The 25807-nt window shown below is 42.3% G+C and overlaps 1 protein-coding gene across 11 annotated transcripts in view; it reads right to left on the bottom strand.

Annotated features, from left to right (window-relative positions):
- The window catches only part of WNK2 (WNK lysine deficient protein kinase 2), a 148418-nt gene that overhangs the window by 37352 nt on the left and 85259 nt on the right, over positions 1-25807 (bottom strand). For 10 of the 11 annotated variants that reach the window (XM_036855342.1, XM_036855337.1, XM_036855340.1 and 7 more), the window contains 5 exons: positions 5063-5886; positions 4703-4772; positions 2734-2816; positions 1946-2637; positions 454-668 (listed from right to left, as the gene is read on the bottom strand). In XM_036855342.1, coding sequence (XP_036711237.1) covers positions 454-668; positions 1946-2637; positions 2734-2816; positions 4703-4772; positions 5063-5886 — 1884 coding nt within the window. The remainder of the gene's footprint in view (positions 1-453; positions 669-1945; positions 2638-2733; positions 2817-4702; positions 4773-5062; positions 5887-25807) is intronic. The other variant, XM_036855338.1, reaches the window with a different exon arrangement.

Genomic DNA, 25807 nt, shown 5'->3' with positions numbered 1-25807 from the left:
GGCGCATTTGGGGATTTCAGCTCACTGGGTCCCCAGCCCAGAGTGTGGGGGCTCGGGGTCAGGGTGCACTCTCAGTGCCTGGGCACTGCGGTTAAAGACTGCGGGTGGGGGAGCCTTACCATCCTCTCCCCCCAACAAGGCAGCTGCTCGACCCCCTCCGTCAGGGGGCGACATATGCCTGAGAAACGGGGTCAGAGGAAGCAGCCCCCATCCCAGGCAGCATTCTGCAAGGAGCACACTGCAACCCACAGGTGGCTGAGGACTCCAAGAAAGCCTGCCCCTCAGTCCTTCCTTCCCGGCAGGAGGGGCGGAGGCCCCAGCTCTCCCAGGCCTGAAAAGGCTTCCCTGCTCCAGTGGAAGGAGATTCAAGAAGCGCTTTTTCAGGGCCTAGTGCCTGCCTCCCGCCTGCCCCGCTCCCACGCCTGAGGGCGGCCAGGAGGGCCCTGGGCCAACCTGTGCTGGAGGCCACGACCTTGAGCTGCTGCACCAGGGGGTTTAGCAACTTCCCCGCCTTCAGCTTGCTCTTGCTGGTCTTTCTCCGGCGGCCGACTGGAGGTGCCGTGTGGAAGAGACCCAGGTTGGGGGGCAGCGCCTTGCCTAGGCGGCGGTACAGGGCCTCGATCTCCTGCTTCTGCTGACTCTGTAGCTCCGAGATCTCCTTCAGATGCCTGCAGGAGGGAAGGGAAGAGGGAAGCCAGGTGGGCATTCTGCTTGATTCCAACACGAGGCCCCCTGCAGGAGAGCCCGGGGCTGGCAGGACAGGTGTGAGGAGTGGGGCGGGGAGCCCACAGGATAGCCTGGGCAGATGGGCCACGCACAGGGGACACAGGGGCATTTAAACGTCACTTTCTGTTTACATCTAAGCCAAGTGAGAGTATCACTGGGGGTCTCTGGCATCAACACACCCAGCAACAGAGAACTGCATCAAGGCCAGCCTAAGGAGGTTCAAGTTTTCTGATATCCAGACTTGTAACATTGCTGTGTTTTTTAGTGGTAGGGGGAGCGGTATGAACAACTTCACACATTTATGCTTACAACACAAACCCTAATCATGAACATGGGTGAAGCAACAAATAATCAGTGCTGAGAACTGGAAGGTTGCCTCAGCTTATCAGGCAAATAAGTGTTACTTCTTCCACGTGAGGGAACAGGGCCCAAGAGGCCTCTCAGAGGAGAGGAAGCCTGCACAAGCAAGTCTACAGAAAACGTGTTATTATCCAGGGACCCAGGGCTCCAGCCCTGGCCAGTGGAGCTTCCAGCTCAGGCTGACCCCACAAGCAACACCATCCTTGGGAATAGAGTCGAGTTGACAGGTCACGTGGGTAGGAAGCTGCCATGAAGACTCGGGTAGAATCACTGGTTGTGGGCAAGGGCAGTTTCTAGAACAGTCCAGGAAAGGGCCGGGTGGCCCCTGCTGGCTTTCCTCAGGGAGCATGCAGCTAGGACTAGTGTTGGGGCAGGGGAAGGGGAGAGCAGGTGCTGAGGTGAGGGCGGGGCTGGGGCTCTCCTTGCAGAGCCAATAGTGGGAGAGAGGCACGGGCTCCTCCTGCCCACGTCTCCATCTCTGGGCCCACTCCAAGAGCCCATGGCCACTCCTTCCCAAGGACACCAGCCTCTCCCCACCTTAGTAACTGTACAGTGGGGCCCTCTTGCCCTGAAGGAGACTTCATGGTGTAGCTGTACCTCAGTGACCCTGACCACAGCAGGGGCAGGTAAAACTTGCAGGGGGAGAGAGCGAGTGTGAGCAAGGCCTGTGTGTGAGACCAAAGGATGAGGGGAGGTGTGGCCCTCAGAGACCAGGGACCAGATCTGACGGCAGGGACATCGCCTGTACCCTGTCACACGGCCCAGGCAGCTCAAAGTGCACACGGCAGGACCTGGACTTCAGCTGCCAGACACTTCCCTGACACCATGGCCCGGACCCAACCTGGTCCGCAGGACCTACTTCTCTCGAAGACTCTGCAACTCCTTTCTGATATCAGCATCCTCGATCTCTGAGTCATTGTCACTGCTGATGTAGGATGACTGGGAGTGGAAGGAGGTCACGCTGATGGTGGGGACCTTCACGCCCATCCTGCTGGGTGTCTCCAGGCCTGGGGAGCCAGCCCGAGAGGACCTGTGCAGGAAGGCAGTGGCCTTCTTCACAAAGTCACTGGCCACACCACCACCGCTGCCAGGCAGGGAGGTGTGCTTCTGCATGGGGGGCCTCCTTCGAGGGCACTCGTCCCCAGAGTCACTGGACATGGGCTCGCCCATGCCGACCTCAATGGAGGAGGCCGTCTGTGCCCGCCGCACAGCCAGCTTCATGTCTGGGCTGCGGGGGGCCTCGTCCAGGTACACGTCAGGTGGGGCTGAGTACCGCAGGCTACTGGGGGAGGCCAGAGTCCACTCATCCTGGGTGCTGACCACTGAGAACCGGCCCACAGTTTTGGCTGGCGAGCTGCCATCCTGCTGCCCTGGCCACTTCTGAGGGGATCCCGAGACCAGAGTGCTGTGTGTCTGGGGATGGCTGTCCTGGCCACGCTGAGTCAATGTCCCCGGGCAGCTCTGCGTGGACTCGGCCAAGGTTTCCCCAGGGACCCTGCTGGTCCAATCTGTGGGCTCCAGATGTGCAGGGATGGCAGAAGCAGGGGCATCCTTGGGAGACAGTGGAAAGGAAAAGATTCCACACAAACACCATCAGAGAGCAAGCCCGCCAACCCACTGAGCGTCTCACTGGAGAAAACTCCTTACCTGGGGGACACTGGGTACTACAGGCGAATCTGAGGCCACCTGTCCTCCCTCACAGCCCAGCATGCTGCTCAAAGACGATTCTGCTGTAGGAACGTCAAAATCATTACTCAGGCTGGTACAGAGAACAAGGGCAGGAATAGCCCAAAAGCAGCCAGTCAGAAGAGAAAAGGAGTGGCAGTGAGAAGGTGTGTGTGCAGCTAGGAAAACGAAAACTACTGACATCTTAACTCTGTCACTTCACAGGAGATTCCCTAGAACCCAGAAAAGCAGGGAGACATCAGCCCAACACCACTCAGGTCCCTGAAGACCCCTGCTCCAGACCCTCAGGCGCAGCCAGGCCCTCTACATACCTGATGACTATCACCGGTCTCACCTGTCCTCTCTGTACCCCTGATGATGTCACCCTGTCTCACCTGATATCTGTATCACCTGATGGCATCACCTTCTCTCTCCCTGACATGTTCTGATGATAAAAGGGTCTTATGAGGTCCTGGAAGATCAGATCAATAAGGCTAATTCCTAACCCTGCTGCTCCAATGTCTAGGGAAGGTCCCCATCATCTGAGGCTGTCTCAGTTCCCCATCTACAGGTGATATTTCTGATCAGCCTTCCCAGGTTGCTGTGAAGAGTAAACAACAGAAGCAGAAGGACCTCATGTGTGGGAGTCTGGCCTGAGCTGAGACCTGCACACAGCAAAAGAAAGCTGAGGCTGTGCGTTAGCCCGAGCTGGACTGACATGCTGTGGGAGGTTGGGGGTGGTGACAGGGGCTGACAGAGCCTCCAGCCAGGCTGGGGGGCTGCCCCCCTCACAGATTCCTGGGAAGACCTAGACCCGTCTGTCATGCAACCCCAATCCTAGGCAACATATGATACTCCTCCCCATGTGCCTGTGGTGGGGATCCTCCAACCTTGCTTTGCACACTTCCAGGGACAGGAGGCTCATTACCAACAGCTCTGACTGCCAGAAAAGTTCACCTCTTCCAAACTAGAATCTGTCTCCTTACATCTCTCCTATGAGTTCTGTACTCTGGAAGGTTCCAACACTTGAAGTCACTGATGCTGCAGAAGGAGGCCCATGGTACACATCTCACGGACAGAAGTCAGAAGGAGATGGAGCAGGCACTCAGGTACAACCTCTCGCCTTCTCCCTTCCCCAGCACACTCTTGCTTCACCCCATGACCCTCATCTTCCGCAGGTAAACATCATATGCTACAGCTTCTGACCCCAATTACAGCTGCCCCACCCCTCTCAAGTGTGGCATCTATAAGAGAATGCCCTGTCCAGGGGTCTGGCCAGAATCCAATGGTCCACTCCCCTTGCTCTGTGAACTGGGGGGCTGTGCCTGCCACTGACACACACCCAGGGTCCCGTTACAAGGTCAGCTGGATCCTTATCTTGCTAATCTCCCAAGAAATTCCAGGCCAAGAAGGAACCAACACCTTAGAAGGTCAGACCAACTCCCTTGGGCTGAAACACAGGTGTTCAGATAATGAAATGAAAACTACAGCAAGAGTTCCTGCAGAGATACATAATACCCAGGAGCCACAGAGGAAATCCTGTTTCAGAACTTCACAGATGGCTCCAGCTTGGCAGCTCTCATGGACCTGTTGGAACTCCCCGGCCCTGTACTCTGTCCAAAATATAAATAGTCATCTTGTAACCTTCTAAAGAAATGGAAGCTAGGGGTGTCCACCAGAACATATTGAGAGCACTGGGGGGCCAGACAGCCCCTGATAACATCCCAACACGCAGTCAACAGGGCTTTCACCCATTTCCACAGACAGAGGACTTTCTCCCCCTGGAGTGTGAATACATGGTTTGTGCTAGAACTCAGTGGGTTTTAACTAAGGCTTTATCATGACGGGCTCCTGCCACATCTGGGTCCCATCCAAGATGCTGTGGGGATGAAGGGTAAAGAGGCAGAATGTTTCAGAGTAAGGACGGCTGGTAGCGCCTATGGCTTGTTACCTGTCACTGGCAAGGACGTGGCCTGCTCCAACGTGACATCTAATCCAAGGGCCGTTTCTGACTTTTCCAACTGAAGAAAGAAACAAAAAGGAAAGAGCTGTGAGCCTCACTTGCTAACACCTCTGCAGCAAAACTGCAAATCCTCTCCTCCAGTCCAAAGGCTGGGCTCCTCCTCCCTAGGCCACTCGAGCAAAACACGCACGGGTGGGTCAGGCAGGGGTCTCTGAGAACAGGACGGCCTGGGCTGGGGTAAGGCGGCTCTATGTGGCCAGGATGCCCACTGGCCTGGGTTAGAGTCAGTCCCCGCCCCTGTCCAGACCCCCACCTGGGGACAGTGCCTCTGGGTGAGGTGGTACTCACCGCAGGCTGGGGCAGCAGGGCCAGGTCACCCCCAGCGGCCTCTGTGCGGGGTTCGTCCCCTCTTGGGGGCTCCGGGATGAAGTCTCGGTCACCTGCCTCCACAGGGGTCCCGGCCAAGGCTGAGGAGGTGGGCACATGCTCCTGGTAGAGCAGAGTCCGCAGCTTCTCATCCAGGCTCTTGATGGTGCTGTCCACGAAGCCCACCCTTGGGGGTGGCCCTTCCCCATCTGACTCCAAGGCTGAGGGCGGCTGAGGGGGGGCGGCAGGTGCCAGTGGGGGGCTGGGAAGTTGGGGAGTGGCCAGGCTGATGGCGCCCACCACAGAGGGGAGTGGAGGAAGGGGCTGGCCCAGGGTGGGCTGAGGGGCCCCGCCAGGGGCACCAGACACAGGAGCCAAAGCCAACAGGGGCTCCCCCCTGGTGCTGGGCTCTCTGGCTGAGCCAGGATCCCCCAGACCCATGGAGTGGGCTGGGGCCTCCAGAGATGGGGCACAAGGCCCTTGGCCTGTGCCAGGGGCCTGTGCAGCAAGCTGGGCATCATGAGTCTCCACTAGTAGCCAGGGGGTCTTATGCTCACTGGCCAGCCCCTGAGGGGTCCCTGGGACCCCTGCCTGCATGGCAGCCCCTGTTGCTGGCTCTGGCTTAGGACTGGCAGCTGGTGGGGCCACGTCTTGGGGCACAGCAGTCACGGGAGGGGATGATGGCACCAAAGGGGATGGTGCACCACCAGGAGGGTCCCTGAGGCCTGCTTGGCTCAAAAGCTGCAGACTAGCCGAGAAGCTGGGTTTTTCCTTCAAAGACAGCTGGCCTTTACAGAACACTGGATCTAGAAGAAACAGGAAAAATTCACACTACACTAACCTATTCTGGTCCTATTCACCTGGCACTTCGCTAGCCAAAAAGATGCTTTCTATGAGCTGGCAGTGCCCTACACACCAGTCCTCTCTCCTTTTCTCAGATGTGCCAACTTCATGCATGTGCTGGCCTCTGCCTGAGACACCTTGCACAGGTCTTCCTGCAGCCCCACTTCCCACCTCAGGCTATGCACCAGCAGTGAACCATTCAGCTGCACTAGCACACCCACACCTCCCTTCTGATTTTTCTGTAGCACTAAGCCATCAGGCACTAACCCATCACCTGTCTGTCGACTGTCATTCCAGCTCCATACAAATATGGCTCTGGTCACCCTTGCACTGGCCCATTCCACAAAATTGTAAAATGACATTATAAAATCTAAGTAGTGAGCTGTACACACTGCCCTGCCCTGGAGTGAGCAGGAACTTCTGATGAACCAGACGCCGTGCTTTGGGAAGATCAGAAGCTCAGACCAGAGAGAGGAGATCAAGATGGAGGAATAGAAGGACACCTTCTCCTAGTTCACCTCCCTCTAGGAACACTTCAAAAATATATCAAATGTGGAGCAATTCTCACTAAAATCAAACCGAAGACTGGCAGGAAGACTGTTATACAACCAAGGCTGTAAAGATCCACATGGAGTTGGGTAAGAAGCGATCAGGTCAGAACTGGCACCCCTAGGAGGGGACACAGAAGTAGAGAGGGATTACAAGGGCTTGGAGATCCTCCCTGGGGAGTGAGCCGTTTGAACACATATTGGGCTATAACAAACCTAGAATTCGCTTGTGAAGAGTGTGAACACTCTTGCTTACTCCTAGGAACAAGACAGAGGAAGCAGATTGAAACTGCCTGGGACTCTGGTCCGTTTCCTGCAACTGTTCCAACACGTGCCCTAGCCCACACTGAACACCCACCCCGGCACCTCTAGCTCCAGCACAGCTTCCCACTAGGTCAAAGGCTGCTGTCACGGAGGAAAGTGCATTTGTGGGAGACAGAGCCGGCTCTGACCCAGCCCTGCATCTGAATGGGGTGGGAGCAGTCATTACTGGTGTTCACAGAGGTGGCAAATCAGGACAGACTGGAGCTCTGACTGGTGTGCAGGGACAGCACCAGCACACACACCGGCCTACATCAGGCACCACTCAGACACTCTTGCTCCAGCATGGATCTCCACTGGTGCAAAGGTGCCATTGTCGGGAGGGTGAAGAGCACACACTCAGAGGGAAAGGAGGTAGCTCAGACCCCACCCTCAGGGATTCGGCTCCAGACCTTGGGACCAGACCCCGATCCTAATAGGGCAGTGATGACCACTGAGCATAGAAGCAGCCCCAGATCATATCTGGCTCTGCCTCCACCCTCTCCATCTCCATCCCCACCTACCGCCAAGGTGATACCAGTCAGCGCACTCTGGGGAAGACATGACCAATGCTCACTTCAGATCCAGCTCTCCTGCTAAAGCCACTGGGCAGACAGACTGCACAGAGATGCTCCCACACAAGTGCAACCCTCCCAGGCCAAGACAGGTAACTGTTTCACCTAATTTCATAGAGACAAAGAACGTTAAGCAAAATGCAAATACAGAGGAATTTGTTTGAAATGAAAAAATGATGAAAATAAAGAAACCTGAAAAAACAACTAATGAAACAGAGATAAATAATTTACCAGAAAGAGTTCAAGGCATTAGTAAAAAGAAGGCTAAATGAACTAAGGAAAAGAATAGATGAACACAGTAAGAATTTTAACAGAGAAGTAGAAAATATAAAAAATAAACAGTCAGAGATGAAGAATACAACAACTGAAATGAAAAACACACTAGAAAGATTTAATAGCAGACTAAGTGATACAGAAGAATGCATAAGAGATCTGGAAGAGAGAATAATGGAAATCATCCAATCAGAACAGAAAAAGAATATAAAAAAATGAGAACACTTTAAGGGACCTCTAGGACAACATCAAGCATACTAACATTTGCATTATAGGGGCTCCAGAAGGAGAAAAGAGAGAGAAAAGTGTCAAAAATGTATTTGATGAAATTATGGCTGAAAACTTCCTGAACCTGCAGAAGGAAACAGATATCCAGGTACAGTAAGCAGAGAATGTCCCAAACAAGATGAACTGAAAGAGACACACACCAAAATGTACCATAATTAAAATGGTAAAATTTAAAGACAAAGAGACAATTTAAAGGCAGCAAGAAAAAAACAGTCATATACAAAGGAACACCCATAAATCTATCAGCTGATTTTTCTGCAGAAACTTTGCAGGCCAGAAGGGAATGGCATGACATATTAAAGTGCTGAAAGGGCAAAATCTACAACCTAGGATACTCTACCCAGCAAGATTATCATTCAGAATTAAAAGAGCGATAAAGAACTTCTCAGATAAGGAAAAACTAAAAGAGTTCATCAATACTTAAACCACCCTAAAAGAAGTCTTAAAAGGTCTTCTCCAAGTGGAAAAAAAAAGGCTACAACAAGATGTAAACATTTATAGGAAAGGAAAAATCCCACTAGTAAAGGCAAATATATAGTAAAGGCTGTGGATCAGCTGCTTACATAAGTTAGTACAAGATTAAAAGACAAAAATTAGAAAGTCAACTATAACTACAATAAACAGCTAAGGGATAAACATGAAGATGTAAATATGACATCAAAAACACAAAATGTGGCGACTTCCCTGGCAGTCCAGTGGTTAAGACTCCACGCTTCCACTGCAGGGGGCACAGGTTTGATACCTGGTCAGGGAACTACGATCCCACATGTCGCTCAGCGCGGCCAAAAAAAAAAAAACACAAAATGTGGGGGAGAGGAGTAAAAAAATGTACATTTTTTAGAATGTGTTTGAACTTAAATTACTACCAGTTTAAAACAAGCAGATATATAGATCAACATATATGAACCCCAAGGTAACCAAAAATCAAAATCCTACAATAGATACACAAAAAAATAGGGAGAAAGTAACACAAGCATACCACTAAGGAAAATCATCAAACCACAAGGGAAGAAACTAAAAGAAGAAGAAGAGAATATAGAATGACAAAAACAACCAGAAAACAAGTAACAAAATGGCAGTTAAGTACATACCTATATGTAATTACTTTAAATGTCAATGGACTAAATGTTCCAATCAAAATACATAAAGTGGATGACCGGATAAAAAACAAGACCCATCTATGTGCAAGAGACTCTCTTTAGAGTGAAAGACACACAGACTAAAAGTGAGGAGACAGAAGGAGATATTTCATGGAAATAAAAATGATAAGAAAGATGGTAGCGATACTCATATCTTACAAATTAGACTTTAGAAGAAAGTGTAAAAAAGACAGAGAAGGGCATTATATAATGATATAGTGATCAATACAAGAACAGAATATAACATTCATTAATATATATGCACCCAATATAGGTGCACCTAAATATGGAAAGCAAATATTAACAGACAGAAAACGGAGAAATTGACAATAGAATAATAGTAGGAGATTATAACACCCTACTTACATCAAGGGACATATCATATAGAAAGAAAATCAATAAGGAAATAGTGGTCTTAAATGACACATTCGACCAGTTGGACTTAATAGATACCTACAGGACATTCCATCCAAAAACAGCATAATATACATTCTGTTCAAGTGCATGTGAAACATTCTCCAGGATAGATCACAGGCGAGGCCACAAAACAAGTCTTAACAAATTTAGAAAACAGAAATTACATCAAGCATTTTTTCTGACAACAAAAGTATGAAACTAGGATTCAATTACAGGAAGAAAAATGGAAAAAACAAAAACATGTGGAGATTAAACAATATCCTATTATAAAAACAATGGGTCAATGAAGAAATCAAAGAGGAAATCAGAAAACATCTGGAGAAATGAAAATAAAAACACAACTTTCAAAAATCTATGTGACACTGAAAAGTGCTTCTAAGAGGGAAGTTTATAGCAATATAGGCCTACCTCAAAAAGAAAGAAAAATCTCAAATAAATAACCTAATTTACTGTCCAAAGGAATTAAAGAACAAACAAAGCCCAAAGTCAGCAGAAAAAAGAAATAATAAAGATCAGAGAAGAAATGAATAAAACAGAGACCAAAAAACAACATAATAATCAATGAAAACAAGAGCTGGGTTTTTTTTTTAAAGACAAACAAAATTGATAAGCCTTTATCCAGGCTCGTTAAGAAAAAAAGAGAGAGGACTCAAACAAAATAAGAAATGAAAGAGGAGAAATTACAACTGATATCACAGAGGTACGAAAAATCATAAGAACAGTTCTACAGCAACAAACTGGACAACCTAAAAGTGGATAAAAAATCCTAGAACCACACAATCTTGTAAGACTGAATCAGAAAGAAATAGACAATCTGAATAGACTGGTCACTAGTAGTGAAATTGAATTTGTAATCAAAAAACTCCCAGCAGGGCTTCCCTGGTGGCGCAGTGGTTGAGAATCTGCCTGCCAATGCAGGGGACACGGGTTTGAGCCCTGGTCTGGGAAGATCCCACATGCCGCGGAGCAACTGGGCCCGTGAGTCACAACTACTGAGCCTGCACGTCTGGAGCCTGTGCTCTGCAACAAGAGAGGCCGCGACAGTGAGAGGCCTGCACACCGCGATGAAGAGTGGCCCCCACTTGCCGCAACTAGAGAAAGCCCTTGCACAGAAACGAAGACCCAGCACAGCCAAAAATAAATAAATAAATAAAATTTTAAAAAATACAACAAATTTAAAAAAAAAACAAAAAAAACCTCCCAGCAAACAAAGGTCCAGGACCAGATAGATGGCTTCACAGGGAAATTCTATCAAATATATAAAGAAGAGGAAATACCTAGCCTTCTCAAACTATCCCAAAAACTGACGAGGAGAGAACATTCCCAAATTCATTCAACGAGGCCACCATTATCCTGATACCAAACCGAGAAAAATACACTACAAAAGAATTACAGGCCAATAACAGGCATATAAAAAGATGTTCAACACTGTTAATTATTAGAGAAATGCAAATCAAAACTACAATGAGGTACCACCTCAAACCAGTCAGAATGACCATCATTAAAAAGTCTAAAAATAATAAATGCTGGAGAGGATGTAGAGAAAAGAGAACCCTCCTACACTGTTGATGAGAATGTAAGTTGGTGCAGCCACTATAAAAAACAGTATGGAGGTTCCTCAAAAAGCTAAAAATAGACTTGCCACATGATCCAGCAATCCCACTACAGGGCATATATCCAGACAAAATTATAATTCAAAAAGATACATGCACCCCCTACGTTGATAGCAGCACTATTCACAATAGCCAATACATGGAAACAACCTAAATGTCCATTGACAGATGAATGGACAAAGAAGATGTGGTACAAAAAAAAGGAAGATGTGGTACAGATACACAATGGAATACTACAGCCATAAAAAAAGAACAAAATAAGACAGCAGAAGCAAGAACTACAATCCTGCAGCCTGTGGAACAAAAACCACATTCACAGAAAGACAGACAAGATGAAAAGGCAGAGGGCTATGTACCAGATGAAGGAACAAGATAAAACCACAGAAAAACAACTAAATGAAGTGGAGATAGGCAACCTTCCAAAAAAAAATTCAGAATAATGACAGTGAAGATGATCCAGGACCTCAAAAAGGAATGGAGGCAAAGATCGAGAAGATGCAAGAAATGTTTAACAAAGATCTAGAAGAATTAAAGAACAAACAAACAGAGATGAACAACACAATAACTGAAAGGAAAAATACACTAGAAGGAATCAGTAGCAGAATAACTATTTACTTATTACTATAACTATACTAATTACTATATTACTAATATATACTATACTATATTACTAATTACTATAACTATACTAACTAACTAACTAATAGCAGAATAACTATTTAGTTTAGCAGAATAACTATTTAGAGGCAGAAAAACGGGTAAGTGACCTGGAAGACAGAATGGTGGAATTCACTGCCGTGGAACAGAATAAAGAAAAAAGAACGAAAAGAAATAAAGACAGCCTAAGAGACCTCTGGGAAAACATTAAACACAACAACATTCGCATTATAGGGGTCCCAGAAGGAGGAGAGAGAGAGAAAGGACCCAAGAAAATATTTGAAGAGATTATAGTCGAAAACTTCCCCAACATGGGAAAAGAAATAGCCACCCAAGTCCAGGAAGCACAGAGAGTCCCATACAGGATAAACCCAAGGAGAAACATGCCGAGACACATAGTAATCAAATTCACAAAAATCGAAGACAAAGAAAAATTATTGAAAGCAGCAAGGGAAAAATGACAAGTAACATACAAGGGAACTCCCATAAGGTTAACAGCTGATTTCTCAGCAGAAACTCTACAAGACAGAAGGGAGTGGCATGATATACTCAAAGTGATGAACGGGAAGAAACTACAACCAAGATTACTCTACCCAGCAAGTATCTCATTCAGATTCGATGGAGAAATCAAAAGCTTTACAGACAAGCAAAAGCTAAGAGAATTCAGCACCACCAAACCAGCTCTACAACAAATGCTAAAGGAACTTCTCTAAGTGGCAAACACAAGAGAAGAAAAAGACCTACAAAAACAAACCCAAAACAATTAAGAAAATGGTCATAGGAACATACATATTGATAATTACCTTAAACGTGAATGGAATAAATGCTCCAATCAAAAGACACAGGCTTGCTGAATGGATACAAAAAACAGGACCCATATATATGCTGTCTACAAGAGACCCACTTCAGACCTAGGGACACATACAGACTGAAAGTGAGGGGATGGAAAAAGATATTCCATGCAAATGGAAATCAAAAGAAAGCTGGAGTAGCTATACTCATATCAGATAAAATAGACTTTAAAATAAAGAATGTTACAAGAGACAAGGAAGGACACTACATAGTGATCAAGGTATCAATCCAAGAAGAAGATATAACAATTATAAATATATATGCACCCAACATAGGAGCAACTCAATAGATAAGGCAACTGCTAACAGCTATAAAAGAGGAGATCGACAGTAACACAATAATAGTGGGGGACTTTAACACCTCACTTACACCAATGGACAGATCATCCAAACAGAAAATTAACAAGGAAACACAAGCTTTAAATGACACAACAGACCAGATAGATTTAATTGATATTTATAGGACATTCCATCCAGAAACAGCAGATTACACTTTCTTCTCAAGTGTGCATGGAACATTCTCCAGGATAGATCACATCATGGGTCACGAATCAAGCCTCAGTAAATTTAAGAAAATTGAAATCATATCAAGCATCTTTTCTGACCACAATGCTGTGAGATTAGAAACCAATTATAGAGAAAAAGAGTAAAAAACACAAACATATGGAGGCTGAACAATACGTTACTAAATAACCAAGAGATCACTGAAGAAATCAAAGAGGAAATCAAAAAATACCTAGAGACAAATGACAATGAAAACACGATGTTCCAAAACCTATGGGATGCAGCAAAAGCAGTTCTAAGAGGGAAGTTTATAGCTATACAAGCCTACCTCAAGAAACAAGAAAAATCTCAAATAAACAATGTAACGTTAAACCTAAGGGAACTAGAGAAAGAAGAACAAACAAAACCCAAAGTTAGTTAGCAGGAGGAAAGAAATCATAAAGATCAGAGCAGAAATAAAGGAAATAGAAACAAAGAAAACAATAGCAAAGATCAATAAAACTAAAAGCTGGTTCTTTGAGAAGATAAACAAAATTGATAAACCATTAGCCAGGCTCATCAAGAAAAAGAGGGAGAGGACTCAAATCTATAAAATTAGAAATGAAAAAGGAGAAGTTACAACAGACACCGCAGAAATACAAACCATCCTAAGGGACTACTACAAACAACTCTATGCCAATAAAATGGACAACCTGGAAGAAATGGACAAATTCTTAGAAAAGCACAACTTTACACGACTGAACCAGGAAGAAATAGAAGATATAAACAGTTCAATCACAAGCACTGAAATTGAGACTGTGATTAAAAATCTTCCAATAAACAAAAGCCGAGAACCAGATTGCTTCACAGGCGAATTCTATCAAACATTTACAGAAAAGCTAACGCCTATTCTTCTCAAACTCTTCCAAAATACAGCAGAGGGAGAGAGGGAGGAACACTCCCAAACTCATTCTACGAGGCCACCATCACCCTGATACCAAAACCAGACAAAGAGGTCACAAAGAAAGAAAACTACAGGCCAGTATCACTGATGAACACAGATGCAAAAATCCTCAACAAAATACTAGCAAATAGAATCCAACAGCACATTAAAAGGATCATATACCATGATCAAGTGGGGTTTATCCCAGGAATGCAAGGATTCTTCAATATACGTAAATCAATCAATGTGATAAACCATATTAACAAATTGAAGGAGAAAAACCATATAATCATCTCAATAGATGCAGAAAAAGCTTTTGACAAAATTCAACACCCATCTATGATAAAAACCCTCCAGAAAGTAGGCATAGAGGCAACTTACCTCAACATAATAAAGGCCATATATGACAAACCCACAGCCAACATTGTCCTCAATGGTGAAACACTGAAACCATTTCCTCTAAGATCAGGAACAAGACAAGGTTGTCCACTCTCACCACTATTATTCAACATAGTTTTGGAAGTTTTATCCACAGCAATCAGAGAAGAAAAAGAAATAAAAGGAATTCAAATCAGAAAAGAAGCAGTAAAGCTGTCACTGTTTGGAGATGACATGATACTATGCATAGAGAATCCTAAAGATGCTACCAGAAAACTACTAGAGCTAATCATTGAATTTGGTAAAGTAGCAGGATACAAAATTAATGCACAGAAATCACTTGCATTCCTATACACTAATGATGAAAAATCTGTAAGAGAAATTAAGGAAACACTCCCATTTACCACTGCAACAAAAAGAATAAAATATCTAGGAATAAACCTACCTAAGGAGACAAAAGGCCTGTATGCAGAAAACTATAAGACACTGATGAAAGAAATTAAAGATGATACAAACAGATGGAGAGATATACTATGTTCTTGTATTGGAAGAATCAACATTGTGAAAATGACTATACTACCCAAAGCAATCTACAGATTCAATGCAATCCCTATCAAACTACCAATGGCATTTTCACAGAACTACAACAAAAAATTTCACAATTTGTATGGAAACACAAAAGACTCCGAATAGCCAAAGTAATTTTGAGAAAGAAAAACAGAGCTGGAGGAATCAGGCTCCCTGACTTCAGACTATACCACAAAGCTAAAAGCTACAGTAATCAAGAGAGTATGGTACTGGCACAGAAACAGAAATATAGACCAATGGAACAGGATGGAAAGCCCAGATATAAACCCACACATATGGTCACCTTATTTTTGATAAAGGAGGCAAGAATACACAGTGGAGAAAAGGCAGCCTCTTCAATAAGTGGTGCTGGGAAAACTGGACAGCTACATGTAAAAGAATGAAATTAGAACACTCCCTAACAACATACACAAAAATAAACTCAAAATGGATTAAAGACCTAAATGTAAGGCTAGACACTATCAAACTCTTAGAGGAAAACATAGGCAGAATACTCAATGACATAAATCACAGCAAGATCCTTTTTGACCCACCTCCTAGAGAAATGGAAATAAAAACAAAAATAAACAAATGGGACCTAATGACATTTAAAAGCTTTTGCACAGGAAAACCGTAAAGAAGACAAAAAGACAACCTCAGAATCAGAGAAAATATTTGCAAATGAAGCAACTAACAAAGGATTAATCTCCAAAATTTACAAGCAGCGCATGCAGCTCAATATCAAAAAAACAAACAACCCAATCCAAAAATGGGCAGAAGACTTAAAGAGAGATTTCCCCAAAGAAGATATACAGATTGCCAACAAACACATGAAAGGATGCTCAACATCACTAATCATTAGAGAAATGCAAATCAAAACTACAATGAGGTATCACCTCACACCAGTCAGAATGGCCATCATCAAAAAAATCTAGAAACAATAAATGATGGAGAGGGTGTGGAGAAAAGGGAACCCTCTTGCACTGTTGGTGGGCATGGAAATTGATACAGCCACTATGGAGAACAGTATGGAGGGTCCTTAAAAAAATAAAAATAGAATCACCATACGACCCAGCAATCCCACTACTGGCATATATGCTGAGAAAACCGTAATTCAAATAGAGTTATGTACCACAATGTTCATTGCAGCTGTATTTACAATAGCCAGGATATGGAAGCAACCTAAGTGTTCCTCGACAGATGAATGGATAAAGAAGATGTGGTACATATATACAATGGAATATTGCTCAGCCATAAAAAGAAACGAAATTGAGTTATTTGTAGTGAGGTGGATGAACCTAGGGTCTGTCATACAGAGTGAAGTAAGTCAGAAAGAGAAAAACAAACACCGTATGCTAACACATATATATGGAATCTAAAAAACAAACAAAAACATGGTCATGAAGAACCTAGGGGCAAGACGGGAATAAAGACGCAGGCCTACTAGAGAATGGACCTGAGGATACGGGGAGGGGGAAGGGTAAGCTGGGACGAAGTGAGAGTCTCATGGACACATATACACTACCAAATGTAAAATAGACAGCTAGTGGGAAGCAGCTGCATAGCACAGGGAGATCAGCTCTGTGCTTTGTGACCACCTAGAGGGGTGGGATAGGGAGGGTGGGAGCAGACGCAAGAGGGAGGAGATATGGGATATATGTATATGTATAGCTGATTCGCTTTGTAATAAAGCAGAAACTAACACACCATTGTAATGCAGTTATACTCCAATAAAGATGTTAAAAAAATTGATGAAGGATTTTAAGTTGATACAAAGAAAGAGAAAGCTATTGAATGTTCCTGGGTTGGAAGAATTAATAGTGTTAAAATGGCCATACTGCCCAAAGCAATCTACAGACTTAATTCAATCCCTATCAAAATACCCAGGACATTTTTCACAAAACTAGAACAAATAATCCTAAAATTTATATGGAACCACAATGACCCCAAATTGCCAAACCAATCTTGAGGAAAAAGGACAAAGCTGGAGGTATCACACTCCCTGCCTTCACACTATACTACAAAGCTACAGTAATCAAAATAGGATGGTACTGGCACAAAAACAGACACATATATCAGTGGAACAGAACAGAGAGCCCAGACACTTATAGTCAATTAATGTACGACAAAGGAGGCAAGAAAATACAATGGAGAAAAGATAGTCTCCAACAAGTGGTGCTGGTAAAACAGGACAGCTACATGTAAAATAATGAAATTAGACCATTTTCTCACACTATATACAAAAATAAACCCCAAATTGATTAACGACTGGAAACCATAAAACTCCTAGATGAAAACATAAGCAGAATACTCTTTGACATAAATCTTAGCAGTAATTTTTTTGATCTGTCTCCTAAGGCAAAGGAAACAAAAACAAAAATAAACAAATGGGACCTAATTAAATGTAAAAGCTTTTGCACAGCAAAGGAAACCACTGACAAAATGAAAAAATGACCTGCTGAATAGGAGAAAATATTTGCAAATGATATGACAGATAAGGGGTTAAATCCAAAATATATAAATAGCTCATACAACTCAATATGAAAAAAACAAACCACCCAATTTAGAAATGGGCTGAAGACCTAAATAGACTTTTTTTCAAAGATGTACAGATGGCCAACAGGCATATGAAAAGATGCTCAAAATCACTAATCATCAGAGAAATGCAAATCAAAACCACAATGAGATATCACCTCATACCTGTAAGAATGGCTATCAAAAAAAAGAGCACAAATAACAAATGCTGGCAAGGATGTGGAGAAAAAGGAACCATCATACACAGTTGGTGGGAATGTAAATTGGTGTAGCCACCATGGAAAACAGTATGGAGGTTCCTCAAAAAAATAAAAACATAACTACCATGTGATCCAGCAATTCCTCTCCTAGGTATATATCTGGAAAAAATGAAAACACTAATTTGATGTAAAAGATACATGCACCCCCAATGTTCATAGCAGCATTACTTATAATCAGCAAGATATGGAAGTGACCTAAGTGTCCATCAACAGATGAATGGATAAAGAAGATGCATTATACATATATACAATGGAATACTACTCAGCCATTAAAAAGAATGAAATTTTGCCACCTGCAACAACATGGAGGGATCTGGAGGGTATTATGATTAGTGAAATAAGTCAGAGAAAGACAAATACTGTATATTATCACTTATATGTGGAATCCAAAAAATAAAACAAATAAACTCACAGATATAGAGAATAAACTAGTGGTTACCATTGGAGAGAGGAAAGGATAGGGGAGGGGGAGGGGCAAGATAGGGTTAGGGGAGTAAGAGCAACAAAATACTATGTATAAAATAAGCTACAAGGATATATTGTATGGCACAGGGGATATATCCAATATTTTATAACAACTTTAAATCAACTATAATCTATAAAAATATTGAATCAATATGTTTTATACTTGAAACTAATGTAATATTGTATATCAACTATACTTCAATATAGATAGATAAAGTGGAGATAATAATTTTTTTTTTTTTTAAAAGAAGCTCGGACCAACAGCATCCTGTCAGGGGCTGGAAAGGGATCCTCGTAGGGAGGTACCCTGGGAACCAATTGGTAGAACATAGCTCAACAGCATCCTACCTAGGACCTCTCAGAGCCTCTGTGTGCTCACAGGAGTGGGAAAGTTGAGAGGAGAATGCAGGATGCAGAGTTTCCAATACTTACTTGGTCTCCGAGCTTACTTGTCTTTTTAAAGAAAACAAACTTTCTCCTTTTAATAACACAAACAAAATTTACAAAACAAAAGGTTTTAAAAGCTTACCAGAAGAAATGATAGTGGGGGAGAGTGCCAGGTTCCGAAGCCCCCAGACTCACATTGCCCCTCCCCAGCATATGTAACATAACTTTCACATTTGTTTTTCTTTAAAGCACTGCCATGCAAGTATGTGCTCTAAAACACCATAGTTGAGTTTTGCCTGATTTAGGATATTGTATCAGTGAACTCACAATGCATTTATCCTTTCCTGTCTGGCTTCTCTCTCACCATTATATCTGTGAGATTCATCCATATGGGTGTCTGTAGACTGTTTCACTCTAGGACTCTCCCACGACTCACTAGTAATTGTGTGGCTGATGTGCTTTGGCTTGCTGCAAGTTGGAACATGACTAATACTAACACACAAGAGTGAGTGTGCCTGTGCACACTGCAAAGCTGTGCAAAGCTGCTGGGTCAAAGAAGCTTCAGCCTTCAGGAGAGGACACTAACCGGCTTCCCAAAGCAAGTGTGCCGGTTCCCCCTCCCATAGCAGCCTCTGAGCACTCCTGGGGCTTCCTACCCTCCATAGGTCATCCTGGAGGGTGTAATAGGATCTTAATATGATTTTGCATTTGCTTTATTGTGGTAAATACACTCAACAGGAGATCTACTCCCTTAACATTTGAAGTACACAATACAGTATTGTTTTCTATAGGTGCAATGTTGTACGGCAGATCTCTAAAACGCATTCATCTTGCCTAACTGAAACTTTATACCCATTGAACAGCAACTCCCCATATGTGCCCCCCGCCAGGATCTGCCAACCACCCTTGTACTCCCGGCTTCAATGAGTTTGACTACTCTACATACCTCATACTAAGTGGACTCGTACAGTATTTGTCTTTTGTGATTGGCTTACTTCGCTTAGCGTAATGTCCTCCAGGTTCACCCATGTAGTCACAAATGGCAGGATCTCCTTTTCTAATGCTTAATAATATTCCATTGTAAGTAAATACCGCATTTTCTTTATCCATTTGTATGGTCAGGCCACTAACGATGGCTGTTCTCTTGCTCTCTGTACATCCCTGCCTGACCAGTGCCTGCTTCACCTACACCCTACTCACATGACTGACCTTCCGACATACTTGCCCCAGGCCCCAGCTAGTGATAGCTTATCAAACAGTGGTGAGGGGCGTACCCCTCTGTTGGTTTCCCTAGTAACTAATAAGCCAACCTGATATAATTTCCCCTTTAACTGGCAATCTCCCTTTCCCCCTAGGAGCAAAGGCTGCCACCATGTCCTGCCCACCATGTGCCACACATGGTAGGGTGCTGCTCCAGGACATTGCTTCAGACACGTAAGCTCCCCCATCAATTAAATCACTGATGTCTCTGTTACTGACTCTGGGCTCTTTCTTTGGTCTTAAAGCTGGGAAAGTGCAGGCCTTGTAGCCCTCCAGGGTGCAGCCCAACACCATTCATTTACTGACTGACATTTAGGTTGTTTCCATATTTTGGCTATTGTGAATAATACCGGAATGAACATGGGGGGGTGTGCAGATTTCTCTTCAAGATAGTGATTTTACTTGCTTTGGACAAATACCCAGAAGTGGGACTGCTGAATCATACGGTAGTTCTGTTTTCTCTTTTTGAGGAGCCTCCATATTGTTTTCCACAGCGTCCGCACCATTTTACATTCCCACCAATAGTGCACAGGGTTCCCATTTATCCACATCCTTGCCAATGCTTTTCTTTCTTTCTTTTTTTCTTTTATAATAGCCATCCTGACAGGTGGTGAGGTGGTACGTCATTGTGGTTTTATTTGCATTTTCCTGATAACTAATTAAATTGAGCACCTTTTCTTATCTTTATCTGGTTATCCTCTATAACAACACACCTGTCCTAGCCCCTTGCCTATTCTATTGAGTTATCATTCTTTTCCTTTTTATTGTAATAGTTCTTTAGGTATGCTGGATGAGAACCAGCTTTTGTTGGTTATAAACATTGTAAATATCTTCTCTCGCTCTGTAATTTGCCTATTTGCTCAATTCGTGGTGTCTTTTGATGAACAATAGTTCTTAATTTTAATGTAGTCAAATTTAACCAAATTTTAGCCAGTCTTTCCTTTAGATTTTTTTGGTGAATTTTATTATGTCTACACTGGAGTCATAAAGATATTATAGTCTCTTATATTACTTTGACATTCACAATCTACTTGTAATGAGTTTGGTTTATGGTATAAGTTTAGAAACAAGAATGGTTTTCCCCCATATGGACAGCCTATTGTCCTCTTTTTTTAAGACCATCCTGTCCCCATCGTTTAGCAGTTAGACTTTTCTTGTCAACAGAGATGTGGGCTTGCATCTGGGCTCTTTTACTCCATTGTTCAATTTGTCTATCCTTGTACCAGTATCATTTCACGGCTGTAGGTTTACGTAATTGGTCATGGCATTCAATAGAACAGTGTCCTTCCCCTAGAGAGTGTTTTGGTTTTTTCCGGCCTGCGTATTTCCACAAATACTGTATATTCAGCTTATCGATGCCCATTAAACTATTGTTAGAATTTTAACATGGAGATTGGGGAGAGTGGTGAGCCTGGAAAGGGCATGAAAGCTCCACGCCCTTTCCCAATGCCTTGCCTTACATATCTCTTCGTCTGGCTGTTGATTCATATACTTTAGTATCCTTTTATAATAAATTGGTGATCTAGTAAATAACATGTTTCTCTGAGTTCTGTGAGCAATTCTAGCAATTAATCCAACCCAAGGAAGGGGTCACAGGAACCTCTGATTTATAGCCAGTCACTCAGAAGTACAGGAAACAGCCTTGACTTATGATTGGCATCCTGACTTAAGAGGGCATCATTGGAAACTCCAGTTTGTAGCCAGTTGGTCAGATGCACAGATAACAACCTGGGCTTGTGACCTGAATCTGAAGTGGCGGGTGGCTAGTGGGACTGAGCCCCTTACCTGTGGAATCTGATTCTATCTCCAGGTAGAAAGTGTCAGAATTCAGTTGAATTCTCAGACATCTTGCTGGCATCTGAGAACTGCTCATTGGTGTAGGGAAGTCTACACACACACACACACACACACACACACACACACACACACACACACACAAAGTTGGAATTGGGTCCAGGAACCCATTTACAATGTCCTACTCTACACTGCACTATCGAAGACCTCCAGTAGGATACTAAAAATCAGTGGTGATAACAGGTATCTTTATATTGCTCTACATCTCAAAAAGAAAGCAACATATCACCATTAAGAATATTTGCTGTTGTTTTTTAAATAGATATCCTTTGTCAGATTAAACAAATTCACTTTTATACCTATGTTCCTATTATTTAAAGTCATTAATAGATGTTGACTTTTATTAAATGCTTTCCTCCATCTATTGAGATGATCACATGCTTCTTTTATCTGCCTCTGGCAACCACCATTCCACTCACTGGTTCTATGAGCTCGACTTTTTTTTTTCCCCCAAATTCCACATACAACTGAGATCAAGAGTATTTGTCTTTCTCTGCTTGGCTTATTTTACTTAGCATAATGACCTTCATTTCATCCATGTTGTCACAAATAGCAGAATTTCCTTCTTTTCATGGCTGAATATTCCATTGTGTGTATTTGCCATGTTTTCTTTATCCATTCAACTAGTGAGACTTAGATTGTTTCCACATCTTGGCTACTATGAATAATGCCTCAGTGAACATGGAGGTGCAGATATCTCTTCGAGATAGTGATTTCAGTTCCTCTGGATAAATAGCCAGAAGTGGGATTGCTGGAACATATGGCAGTTCTATTTTTAAGGTATCAGGTCTTAAGTTTAAGTCTTTAATCCATTTTAAGTTGATTTTTGTGAGTGGTGTGAGATAGGGGTCCAATTTCATTTTTCTGTATTTGGATATCCGGTTTTCTCAGAATGATTTATTGAAGAGACTACCCTTTCCCTCACTATGTATACGTGGTGCCCTTGTCATAGATTAGTTGACCATATATGCTTGGGTATACTTCCGGGCTCTCTATTCTGTTCCACTGGTCTCTGTTTATTTTTTATGCTAATACCATATACTGTTTTGATTACTACAGCTTTGTAATATAGTTTGAAATCAGGAAATGACATACTTTGCTCTTTCTCAAAATTGCTTTGGCTATTTGGCTTCCTTTGTGATTCCATATGAATTCTACAATTTTTTTTCTATTTCTGTGAAAAATGCCATTGGAATTTTGATGGGGATTGCACTGAATCTGCAGATGGCTTTGGGCAGTATACACATTTAATTCTTCCAATCAAAGAACATGAGATACGGTTCCATTTATTTCAGTCTCTTTCATCAATGTCTCATAGTTTTCAGTGCACAGGGCTTTTATCTCCTGGTGAAATTTAACCCTGAGTATGATGCTATTATAAATGGGACTACTTTCTTAATTTATCTTTCAGATAGTTTGTTATTAGTTTATAGAAATAAAAGTGATTTTTGCATATTGATTTTATATTCTGCAACTTCACTGAGTTTATTCGTTCTAACAGTTTTTTGATGGAGTCTTTAAGGTTTTCTATATATTAGATTATGCCATCTGCAAACAGATACAATTTTACTTCTTCCTTTCTGATTGGGATGCCTTTTATTTCTTTTTCTTGCCTAACTGCTCTGGCGAGGGTTTCCAGGATGATGTTGAATAGAAGTAATGAGAGTGTGCATCCTTGTCTTGTTCCTAAACTAAGAGCAAAAGCTTTAGCTTTTCACCATTGAGTATGATGTTAGATGTGGGCTGGTTGTATATGGCCTTTATTATGTTGAAGTACATTCCTTTTACACCTTATTTGTTGAGATTTTTTTAATCATGAAAGGATGCTGAATTTTTTCAAATGCTTTTTACTGCATCTACTGAGATGATCACAAGATTTCATTTTTCATTCTGTTAATGTGTTGTATCACATTTATTGATTTGCTTATATTGAACCATCCTTGCATCTCAGGAATAAACCCCACATGATTGTGGTGTATGATTCTTTTAATGTGCTGTTGATTCAGTTTGGTAGTATTTTGTTGAGATTTTCTGCATATAGATGCAATATAGATTCATCAAGGATACTGGCCTATAATTTTCTTTTCTTGTAGTAGCCTTGTCTGGCTTTGGTATCAGGGTAATGCTGGCCTAGTAAAATTAGTTTGGAAGTGTCATCTCCTCTTCAATTTTTTTGGAAGAGTTTAAGAAGGAATGGTGTTAATTCTTCTTTAAATATTTGGTAGAATTCACCATTGAAGTTATCTGGTCCTGGACTTTTTCTTTGTTGGGAGATTTTTGATTACTGATTTACTCTCCCACTAGTTATAAGTCCATTCAGATGTTCTGTTTCTTCATGATGCAGTCTTGGTAGGCTGTTTGTTTCCAGGAATTTATCCATTTTTTTAGGTTATCCAATATTTTGGTGTGTAGTTGTTCACGTTATTCTCTCGTGATCCTTTGTATTTCTGTGGTATCAGCTGTAATATCTCCTTCTTTCAATTCTGATTTTATTTTCTTAGCCTAGCTAAAAGTTTGCTGATTTTGTTTAACTTTTCAAAAAACTAGCTCTTAGTTTTGTTGATCTCTTCTCTATTTTTTCTAATCTCTATTTCTGCTCTGAATTTTGTTGTTTCCTTCCTTCTGCTAACTTTGGACTAAGTTTGTCCTTTTTCTAGTTCCTTGAGGTGTGAAGTTAAATTGTTTATTTGAGATCTTCCTTATTTCTTAATACAGGTTTTTATCACTATAAATTTCCTCTTAAAATTGTTTTTGCTGAATTACATAAGTTTTGATATGTTGTGTTTCCATCTTCATTTGTATCAAGATATTTTTATTTCCTTTTCTATTTCTTTCATCCATTTGTTATTCAGAAACAGGTTGCTTAATTTCCACATATTTGTGCATTTTCCAGCTTTCCTCCTGTTATTGATTTCTAGTTTCATACCACTGTGGTTGGAAAAGATAACCTGATGTGATTTCAAACTTCTTAAATTTGTTAAGACTTGTTTTGTAATCTAACAAATGATCTATCCTGGAGAATGTTCCATGTGCACTTGAGAAGAACGTGTATTTTGCTGCTGTTGGGTAGAATGTTCTGTTTACATCTGCTACAGTCCATTTGTTCTAAAGTGCCACTGAAGTCCAATATATCCTTATGGATTTTTTTGTCTGGAAAGTCTCTCCATTATTGTTAAGTGAAGTACTTAAGTCCCCTACTATTAGTGCACTGCTGTCTATTTCTGCCTGCAGAGCTGTTAATATTTGCTTAATATATGTAGTTGCTCTGATGTTGGGTACGTATATTTACAATTGCTATATCCTCTTGATAAACTGATTTCTTTATCATTATATAATGACTTTCATTGTCTCTTGTCATAGATTTTGACTTACATTTTGTCTGATATAAATATAACTGCCCTGCTCTCTTTTGGTTTCCATCGGCCTGGAATATATGTTACCATCCTTCAGTTTCAGCATATGTATGCCATTAAAGTTGAAGTGAGTCTCTTGTAGACAGCATATAGTTTTGTCTTTTTTTAAGTCACACCACCACTCTATATTTTGATTAGAGAATGTAATCCATTTACATTTAAAGTAATTATTGATAAGCAAGGATTTATTATTCCATCTTCTTGTTTTCTGACTGTTTTGTAGTCCCTTCGTTCCTTTCTTCCTCTCTTTCCGCCTTCCTTTGTGATTTGATCATTTTCCGTAGTGGTACCCTTTGTTTCTTTTATCTTTTACGTATAGGTATTTACTTTGTGATTACCATGAAGCTTACAATAAAAATATAGTTATAACAGCCTATATACTTACTTTTACCAGTGAATTTTTTACTTTCTTGTGTTTTCATGAGGCAGGTACAGTGGTGATGAACTCCCTCAACTTTTGTTTGTTTGGGAAAGTATTTATTTCTCCTTCATTGCCAGTTAAAGTAGTATTCTTGGTCACCAGGGTTTTTCTTCAGCACTTGAAATATATCACTCCACACTCTCCTGCCCCACAAGGTTTCTTCTGAGAAATCTGCTAAAAGCCTTTTTGCATATAAAACAAGGGGTTTTTTTCCTTCCTGCTGCTTTCAAAATTCTGTCTTTGATTTTTATAGCTTT

Source organism: Balaenoptera musculus, chromosome 6, assembly GCF_009873245.2.
Source record: "Balaenoptera musculus isolate JJ_BM4_2016_0621 chromosome 6, mBalMus1.pri.v3, whole genome shotgun sequence".
Lineage (NCBI taxonomy): Eukaryota > Metazoa > Chordata > Mammalia > Artiodactyla > Balaenopteridae > Balaenoptera > Balaenoptera musculus.
The sequence above is the reverse complement of the archived record's forward strand: the minus strand, read 5'-3'. Positions and strand labels throughout refer to the sequence as shown.